Source organism: Podarcis vaucheri (genome assembly GCF_965113315.1).
Source record: "Podarcis vaucheri genome assembly, chromosome: 11".
Classification (NCBI taxonomy): domain Eukaryota; kingdom Metazoa; phylum Chordata; class Lepidosauria; order Squamata; family Lacertidae; genus Podarcis; species Podarcis vaucheri.
In genome coordinates this window covers 13,675,984-13,686,315 of record NC_138749.1, presented here as the reverse complement: position 1 = coordinate 13,686,315, position 10,332 = coordinate 13,675,984, and the positions used below count along the sequence as shown (strand labels likewise).

General features: G+C 44.0%; 1 protein-coding gene across 1 annotated transcript; it reads left to right on the top strand.

Moving 5' to 3' along the window:
* Positions 1-22: 22 nt before the first annotated feature.
* Positions 23-9,270, top strand: STARD6 (StAR related lipid transfer domain containing 6). Its single transcript, XM_082242289.1, has 7 exons — positions 23-155; positions 1,108-1,201; positions 1,526-1,575; positions 3,163-3,289; positions 6,231-6,348; positions 7,774-7,867; positions 9,100-9,270. The coding sequence occupies exons 2-7, from the start codon at positions 1,112-1,114 to the stop codon at positions 9,254-9,256; spliced, it is 636 nt and encodes a 211-aa protein (XP_082098415.1). The 5' UTR covers positions 23-155; positions 1,108-1,111; the 3' UTR covers positions 9,257-9,270.
* The last annotated feature ends 1,062 nt before the right edge of the window (positions 9,271-10,332 follow it).

Genomic DNA, 10,332 nt, shown 5'->3' with positions numbered 1-10,332 from the left:
GGAGAGCAAGCGCCCCTGCGAACCACAACTCCCGGCACGCCCCGCGGGCGAAGGCATCACAATTGCTGCTGAGCCACACCGCCCCCCACCGAGGAGGAACGCGAGTTGCAGCCGGGAAGGAGGAGACTGGAAGGGATGCGAGCGACAAGACCCAGGTGAGCGCTTGGTGCGGCTCTGTTGCAGCAGCATCTACACGCGCCTCCCAAGAGGCGAGCCGCCTTCTTGAAGCCGGGAAAGCGATGGGAATTAGCGTGCAGGAGGAACTTGAAGCGATTCATAGATTCAATAGAAGGGACCCTGAGAATCAATGCAGGAAAATGCAGCTGTCCCATACTGGCAGTGCTGGATTTACGTACTGTATAAAGCTAAACAAGCTATAACTTAGGGCCCCACTCTCTTGGGGCCCCCCAAAAAGATTAAAGGGGGGGAAAGCACCTGGATGTACATTTCCAAAATATAAGATAAAAAACAAATAAGATAAAACCTACATACCTATTAGGTCCATCAATTACCATATCGCATATATTCAACACACACAAAAACAGTGACAATTTGTTGTTGACAAAGGACAGCTGAACATATAAAGGGCCCCATTACCCTCAGTAGCTTAAAAGGTAAAGGGACCCCTGACCATTAGGTCCAGTCGTGGCCAACTCTGGGGTTGCGGCGCTCATCTCGCTTTATTGGCCGAGGGAGCTGGCGTACAGCTTCCGGGTCATGTGGCCAGCATGACGAAGCCGCTTCTGGGGAACCAGAGCAGCGCATGGAAACGCTGTTTACCTTCCCGCTGGAGCGGTACCTATTTATCTACTTGCACTTTGACATGCTTTCGAACTGCTAGGTGGACAGGAGCTGGGACCAAGCAATGGGAGCTCACCCTGTCACGGGGATTCAAACCGCCAACCTTCTGATCAACAAGTCCTAGGCTCTGTGGTTTAACCTACAGCACCACCCACGTCCCTTTATTTCTATATAGAACAGCCTAATGTTTCTAGTGCTGTCACACCCTACACAGTTAAGGTGCTCTGTGGAATTAACAAAACGTGCTGTATCCCCATCCCCTGTCCTTGTGACACTTACTTGTCCTTTGCTTTGCCATTTTCACAGATAGATGGACTATAAGAAACTTTCAGAGGGCCTCTCCATAAAAATTTTCTCGTACCTCCATGATCCAGTGGGATGGAAAGTGGTAAAAAGTTCAGTAAGAACAATGCAGTTCATCTCGTTTCAGCTATTTCTCTCTTGCTGTTAAGCTCCAAACTGTTATTAGCCCATGGCAGGTTTTTCTTTTTTTATCAGCCTGCTGATAAATAATTGCAACTTTAAAAAGAAGAAGGAAACTTCCCAAGATGCCTGGTCAATTTACAGACAGCTCTTATTTCTCACAGGCAACCAGAGTATTTAGAACTTGATCTAGAAGTAAAACAATAGATTTTTAAAAATTGGGTTTGTTTTTTTAAAAAGTTACAGATATTTCAGAGGTGTTTGATTATTATTTTTTCCTTTCCTTTATTGTCAACCTGAGAAACAAATGTCAGTGTCGGCAAGACCTTCAACAGATTTCCCAGGAACTCTGTAAGTAAACAGGGCTTTGGTTCCTGTGTATTTCCTTCCATGCACTCACTCTGAAAAGCAGCACCAATAGGCAAAATCACAATACAAGGGATTTCCCCATTCCCAGAACTGTTAATGATGGACATGTCCATACTGTGGACCTCAAAACTGATTCAGTAGTCACTCCCCCATCCCAGGAACTCCTGAATTTTTCATGCCAGTCAGTTGCCATGTTAAATGCCACATGGATCCCAAAATGCCATGCTGTAATGCCATGCTATAAGGTGGAAGCTTGTGGTTTTTAAAAAATGGATCCCAAAATGCCATGCTATAAGGTGGAAGCTTAGTTTTTTTTAAAAAAAAACAACAACTAATTTTGTTTCATTATTTATTTAAACATTTACAAGCCACACTTTTCATAAAAGACACAGCAAGGCAATATGCAACATGCAAGAGTATAGCAATGTTGGTAGAAGCATCAGTAGAAGCTGGTTGTTGGGGGTAGAAAAACATCACATTCCAAAGGACTGTCTGAATGACACAGTTTTCAACAGACCCTCTGAAAGTAGGCAGGAATCATTCCTGCCGAGCGTTTAGTGGCGGGGAGTTCCACAGGGCAGGACCTTGCATACTAATGGCATGGTCTCTAGTAAAGGCTGACTGGACCCTCAGGGAATCTCAGCGATCAAGATGGACCATAAGGAATCCGGAGGTCCCAAATTATTTAAGGCTTTGTGAATTTACACCCAGAGCCTTGAACCTGGAGTGGTAGCTTATTGCAACCAGTGTAGCTCTCTCAACAGAGGCGGATGGCATTGAAATACACTCAGAGTCGCAAAGTGATTTCATGCTCTTTATTCCGCTCATAGTGGTGAGGAGGAATGAATGAATGTCCCCTCATAGTATCTGCTTTATGTACATTATTTACACAATGGGCTGCACATGATTGGCTAATTCCGGAATTCTACTGTAAGCCAATCAGGTTGTGGATTCACTTCTATCTGGAGCAGGATTGGGTGGTTCCTGCCAACCAATCATACTGCTGCATTGTTCTAGGACCAATCAGACTGCTGCATTTTGGATCCTATTGTTCTAGGACCAATCAGACTGCTGCAGTTTGGATCCTATTCAACTCAGTACATAACAGGCATGTTGCCTGTAGCCTGCTGCTGTGAACATTCTGGCTGGTAGCTTCCAAATCATGTAAGATTTAGTTGACCTTCCTGCATTGCAGAGGGTTGGACTAGATGGCATTTGTGGTCACTTCCAACTCTACAGTTCTACGATTCTATGAATGAATTATCAGAAACATAGGAAGTTAACTTGTATCAAATCAGACCACAAGTCTACCTAGCCCAATATTGTCCACACTGATTGACAGCAGCTCTCCAGGGTGCCAGGTAGGAGACAAGTCCCAGCTAAGGCTGCCTTAGATGTTCTCTCTTTTCATTCATGCAACAGGGCCTTCCTTTCTTCCCCACGCATACCAGCCTAAAATTATACTGCTTTGTTCTACTGCCTCATTCTTCTGTGTGCGTAGAACTGCTCCTCAATTCCCGATACAAACCAAACACCTCTGAAATACCTCTGTTTCTGTATCTAACCTAGATATCGTGCTGAAGCCCTAGTGGAAGTACCGGCTACTAAACTCTTTCCCTTCATTTTCCGGGCTGAGTACCGCAACAAGTGGGACAGAGCAGTACAGTCGTACAAACTTGTAGATACAATTGACCAGGTGATTCCATAAGTTAATGGGGTTTTGAAGTTCTGGGGTGTGTTTGTGGTCCCCCCCCCCTTAGCCTAGGCATTACTTTGGCTTTTCTGGCAGAGCTGAAATGTGGGACAAACAGGTCTTGTGCCTTTGGGCGGCTGTATAAAACTCTGGATTTTCATAGGTGCATCTTTGTACATTATTTGGGGTTGCATCTAAAGAAGCTGTCTCCTTAGTGCAAGGACTTCTACCTGTGTGGCAAGAATTCCTCTCCCTTCCTCAATACATTCCTGGTTTCCCGCCAACCTCCTGGAGCAGATTGGCGCTGCAGCAAGGCTCCTCATGGGGTCCCTGCCATGGGAGCATATTCACCCACGGCTTTTTCAGCTGCACTGGCTCCTGGTAGAGTACAGGGTCAGATTTAAGGTGCTGGTTTTGACCTTTAAAGCTCTTCATGGCCAGGACCCTTGTACTTACGGGACCGCCTCTCCCGGTATGCCCCGCGGAGGACCTTAAGGTCCATAAATAGCAACACCCTAGAGGTCCCAGACCCTAAGGAAGTCAGATTAGCCTCAACCAGAGCCAGGGCCTTTTCAACACTGGCTCCAGCCTGGTGGAACGCTCTGTCTCATGAGGCCAGGGCCCTGCAGGATCTGATTTCTTTCCGCAGGGCCTGTAAGACAGAGTTGTTCCGCCTGGCCTTTGGCTTGGAATCAACTTGATCCCCTCCCCCCTCTTTCCTTTTTCCTTTCTCCTTCTGTGATGGTACTCCTATTTGGGGACTTCCCTGGCTTTTTACTGGCCTACGTAGGACCAGTCTGGATAGTTGGCCTTGGTGAAGATTTGACGTTTTCATCCTCAAAAAGTTTTTGATTTGAGCTTCTACTGAAATGAGGCTGCATTTTAATGTTGTACTTAATCTTGTTTTTAAGTTGTATTTTAATCAATTGTTTTTATACCTGGTGTTAGCTGCCCTGATCCTGGTCTTGGCTGGGGAGGGCGGGGTATAAATAAAATTTATTATTATTATTATTATTACACAGCGAGAGAAGAGGGAATCCCATTGCACAAGCAGAAGTTATTGCACTTACAAGATGACTTCATAGGATGCAACCCATAATGCTTAGTGGCATGTAAGGCCATACCTGCCAACTTCTTAAAGACATAGCAAATAAGCTATACACTTCAAAAATAACATACCAATATAGCTACTGTTCAGGAAAGTTAGTGAAAGCAATTCCTTTCTGACTTTAGTATGCTGCACACATGGCAATAGCCTACTACTTTGTCCTGAGACATGTGGGAAGGCGGGTACTTATTTTCCTTGGCAGAGCTTTCCTAACTATGGAAAGCCAGCATTTGTTACCTCTATTCCAGATTTCGTTAAAGAGGGATTTGGAGGAATTTGACTTGAACCATCTTTTTCTTCCTGGTTAAGTTCTGCCGGGTTGCTAGGTCATGTGACTGAGCTGAAAAGGGTTTGGAAGAGGTGTAAGTCTCTATCTGCTGTGTTCCCACACTTCCCCATAACACTCCCCTTTTTTGGGGGGGGGATTTATCCTAGTTTAGCCCTGGGTGAGAGACTTACACTGCCATATCGCCAGCTCAGCTGGGAGAACCCAAGATCTGCTGAATCCAAACTCCCTCATCCTGGTGGATCTTTGGGCTGGATTGTACTGTAAGCCATCCCACCCACACAAAATATTTTTCCCCCTTGTTTTAATCCATTTTCCTCAAATGTATTAATGTCCTTCCAATTGTTCTGAAACTACTTAGAAAGATTGGGGCAGGGGCAACACTTTTAAAAGCCAGGAAAAAATAAGGAAGAAATCAATAGGAAGGTAAGAACTCTGATCTTTGCAGAAATGGGGTGTCTTTAGGAAGTGTTGAGGACACATAGGATGAGGTTGGTTACCTGTTTTCGATCCCTATCCATTCCATACAATAATCCATTCCATACATCCCCATCCATTCCATACCTTGCTTCCCAAACTTAATCCGTTCCAAAACCAAAGCGTTCTAAAACCAAGGTGCGCTTTCCCATGGAAATTAATGCAAAATGGATTTATCCATTCCAGGCTTTTAAAAACAACCCCTAAAACAGCAATTCAACATGAATTTTACTATCTAACCAGACCGTTGATCCATAAAATGAAAACTATAAACAATGTACTGCAGTCACACAATCAATCAATCAGTAGCTGAAGTGGGTTCCACACAGTCACAAAAACAAAAGAGCCGCAAAAACAGACAGACCTCAGCATAACACTCAAATTGTCAATGTAACACTCAAAACGGAAGTGTGGTACTCAAAACGGAGTGCGTTCGGCTTCCCAAAAAAGTTTGTAAACTGGAACACTTGCTGTAGTGTTTGGGTTCCAAGTTGTTTGAGTACCAAGGCGTTTGAGAACCAAAGTACCACTATAATTTATTTAGTTGCTCAGTGTTAAGTTGTGGGTGAACATATCAGATGACACAGCGATTCTTCAAACAGCTCCTGTTTATTCACAGGCCAGGACAGAACTGAACTGAAGGGCTCAGTCAGCCTGCTTATATAGAGCTCCAGCACCACGTTACTGTAACAACTTTCTAAAACTATCCAATCACTGAACGTCACTTTTGATCCTTCATTTGCATAACTATCTACAATATCCCCCTGCTGGCCCAGGGTGAGAACTTCAGTACATAACACTCAGTCATTTTACTGAAAGGATTTCTACCCACCCTTCTGCCACATCAGCAAAAAGCAGTGTTTTTATGTTGAACTCTGAGCTGAGCATCAGCAGTGCTTGCATGCTTGAAAATGCCAGTTTTGCTTTTCGCTGGTGAAGCCTAGTATTTTGCTGACGAAGCTCAATATCAAGACTCTTCAACTTGTTTTTTCTGGTAGGCAGATTACCCTGATGGAGCCAAGGAAGTTTGGGGCCAATTCTTTAACAATTTGTTTGTTTTATATTTGCTACAGGACACTTTCGTTTACCAAAGTATTACACACAGTTACGGCTTGGGGCTGGTTACGCCAAGGGACTTTGTCTACTTGCTGCATGTTAAGGCATATGATGGAGATTTATTGACAACAAACTGTAAGTAATATTGCTTGCTGGGAAGGGGTTAAGAAATGGATTTCACACATAACCAGTTTAGAACCTGGTGATTCCCCTCAGTAGAATACACTAGTGGGCAGGGGTACCAATTTGAATAAAATATGGGGGAGGCAGGTAAACTCCACCCCACATAATCACAATTTTTTAAAAAGTTTTTTTATTCAAAATTAAAATAAGACATATTATCCAAAAACATATAATCCTTGTTTCTCCCCCCACCCTCCCACACAAAACCCCGACTTCCCTCAGTTCCAGTCTTTGGTTTCTCTGAGACTGCTGTTTTCTGCATGTTACAAAGTTGTATAGATCCTCAAACTATTTAGCTGATTATTATCAATAAAAAAGTTTGTGAATGTTTATTCAAAACCTGCCAAGGAGTCCAGTTCACTTTGTTGCATCTTCAGATACGTTGTAAAGGGTTCCCATTCATCTTTAAAGTCACAGTTATCCTTGCCCCGTAGCTTATATGTCAGTCATCACAATATTTTATTTTATTCATTTGACCAAAGAGACCTCAGTCCCTAGGAGTTGGCTCTTAAGCCAGTGGGCTAACCTCCATATGAAGTGTCTTAAGCTCTCTGGAAGAATAGAACTGTAATAAATACTAACTTAGAAAACAAATAGCTCTGTTATTTTTGCCCTTACACACTTTACATGTTATTTTCATGCAATTTAACTTCCTTCCGCAGGGCCTGTAAGACAGAGCTATTCCTCCTGGCTTTCCATTTGAATTTAGCCTGATCTTTTATTCCCCTTCCTTCCCTCTCCCTCCCCTTTTATGAAGATTACCCGCTCTGGGATCCCACAGCTAATTCTCCCCTGGTCTCCTCGCTGGCCCAAACAGGACTATTTTAGCCAGCTAGCTCTAATGTTTATTGGATGGATTTCCCCCCAAATTTATTTTTGAATTCTGAATTTATTGTTATTCACTGTATATTATGCTGCTTTTCGTTGCATCAATTAAGTGTTTTAAATTTGTTGATATCCGCCCTGAGCCCGGTTTCCTGAACCGGGAAGGGCGGGGTATACAGTGGTACCTCAGGTTACATACACTTCAGGTTACATACGCTTCAGGTTACAAACTCCGCTAACGCAAAAAATAGTGCTTCAGGTTAAGAACTTTGCTTCAGGATGAGAACAGAAATTGTGCTCTGGCAGCGTGGCCCCATTAGCTAAAGTGGAGCTGCAGGTTAAGAACAGTTTCAGGTTAAGAACGGACCTCTGGAACGAATTAAGTACTTAACCCGAGGTACCACTGTAAATAAAAAATTATTATTAATACACACACAGTATGTTGCTCTTTTCTTCTTACTGCCAATAGGTGATTTGTTGCTTGGACGTATGTTTGGGTCACCATGCTTGCTGGTGGAGCGGGTTTTAAATTCTGTTTTTTCTCCCCCATAGCTGTAAGTGTAGACCACCCAGCCTTTCCTCCAACTCCAAAGTATGTGCGTGGAACAAACTACCCTTCTGGCTATGCGTGCTGTCCCATACCAGGGTAAGTGGTCCTCACAGCCTGTTTATTTGCAGGGAAGGGTAAATCATCATGATGGCTTTCAAGCTGGGAGGCAGAAGAGCTCTTTATAACTTCATTGCGTCAGTTGTAGTTTGGTTACATGAATAGGAGCATAGGAAGATGCTCTACCAAATCATAGAAGCATAGAAGAGTTGGAAGGGACCGTGAGTTTCATCTAGGCCAACCCCCTGCATTGCAGGAATCTCAGCTAAAACATCCATGGCAGATGGCCATCCAACCTCTGCTTAAAGGAAGGAAAGTCCACAACGTCCCAAGGGAGACTGTTTCCACTGCTGAACAGCTTTTACCACCAGAAAGTTCTTCCTGATGTTCAGTTGGAATCTCCTTTCTTGTAACTTGAAGCCATTGGTTTGAGTCTTTCCCTTCCGGGCAGGAGAAAACAAGCTTGCTCCATCTTCCATGTGACAGCCCTTAAGATATTTGTAGATGGCTCTCAGATCTCCTCTCAGTCTCCTCCTTTCCAGGCTAAACATACCCAGCTCCTTCAAGCACTCCTCGTAAGGCTTAGTTTCCAGAACCTTGATCATCTTGGTTGCCCTCCTCTGCACACGTTCCAGCTTGTCAACAACCTTCTTAAATGATAGTGCCCAGGATTGGACACATAATTTCAGGTGTGGTCTGGCCAAGGCAGAATAGAGCGGTACTATTACTTCCCTTGATCTGGACACTATACTTCTGTTAATGCAGCCTAGAATAGCATTGGTCCATCCAGTTCAGTGCCATCTACACTGACTGGCAGAGGATTTCCAGAGTTCAAGGCAGAGGAAAATGATTTAAGTGTATAGCGAAGGGAAGCTTTTTCTGAATTTTCCCTCTTTGGTTCTGTTCTGTGGGTCCCATCACTTGCTGAGTTTGTACTGTTCAGTTCTCACGGTTAACAGTTTAATTTCTTTCCTCCCACCTTCTGATAATCAGAACTGTTTTGTTTTCAGAAGGGTATATTTTAATTGTTGTAACTCTCCCTGGGACCTTACGGTGCAGGGTGCATACAAAATCTAATAAAGCAATGCTTTGAGGTTATTATCTCAGAGAGAAAAACTGTCTCGTTTGCTTGGGTTAGTAGAAATAAGTGCCAAACATAAAGATGAAGTAGTAATACAGACTACTGCCAGGCTATAGTGTCATATTTGATTCCTAGAACTGTGTGTAATTTCCGATTTCTTAATGGATAAAAAACAATTCCTCTCTTTCAGCAACCCAGAGCACTCCAAGTTTGTGGCGATTGTCCAGGTGGACTTAGGAGGGAAGTTAATGCCTTCTGTCATAGATTCGGTTATGCCAATGAGCATCATGAACATGATCATGGATTTCAAAGCTGGAATTAAGTCACTGAAGGGAAACACCTTATAAAAGTCTACCAGAGAGTGGATGGAAGGTTCTTTGCAGTGCACAACTGTCACTGAAGTTTGGTTTAATGTAAAGGCTCAGAGAGAGTGCACTCGGTGGGGGTCAGTGTGGACCATTTAGAAGTTGCCATGTTGGGTCAGGCAAACATCAATCTCATTTAGAGTTGGGTCTCCAGAAGTGGGCAGACACAAGGAAGCTCACAGGTAGTATGTGATGGAAACAACCATCCTCTGCATTAAGAACTGGGAAGAAAACATATAGCTACCTTTAATCACCTTAAGTGAATCTTCATGTTATGGCAAGGGTGAGGAGCGTGAGGTCTTCCAAATGTTGTTGGACTGGTGAATGGGCTTTTGTTACCTGGCCAAGAGAGCTTTGCTGTGACTCCTTCAGAGGTCTGCTGTAACAACCTTGCAAGGCACTTTAGGGACAAAATCACTCAGATCTAGGCAGAGTAGGATGCCACAGTTGGAGCAAGTCCACACTAGAGGAATCCACTGCACCATCTTCTCCTTCTGGACCACTTTATCTTATTGTGGCCTGAGGATGAGGACAATTTTCTTGGATAAGCGCAGCTGACCACCTGCCCCCTTGACTAATGCCTACCTTGGCTTCTTATAGCTAGCTGTAGGGTGCTATCTGGGTGGGTCCAGAGAGTGGCCAAGGCTTCATTGGAGAAGGGGCAGGTACCATCTGCCTTCAAGGAGGTGGTGGTGGTGGTGCATCTCTTCCTTAGAGGACCTCTCTGGACCCAGAAGTGTTAGACAACTGTTGCCTAATGGCAAATGTCCCTTTTGGGCAATGTACTTGAGAACATGGCAGTTGTCCCGCTTCAGGCATGCTTCAAGGAGACTGGAAATGTGGATCCATTTCAGTCTGGCTTCAGGCCTGGTTGATGACATTTGTTAGGAGAGAGATGTGATGGGTGCAGTTATGCTAATTCCACTTGCGAGACTCAGCAGCCCCAGATTATATCCTGATCTCAATGCTGGGGATACACATATATACATTCACACAACATATATTGACCACAACCACTATGGGCGTAAGTTACTTGGGTCCTTATGACTGTTTGGCAT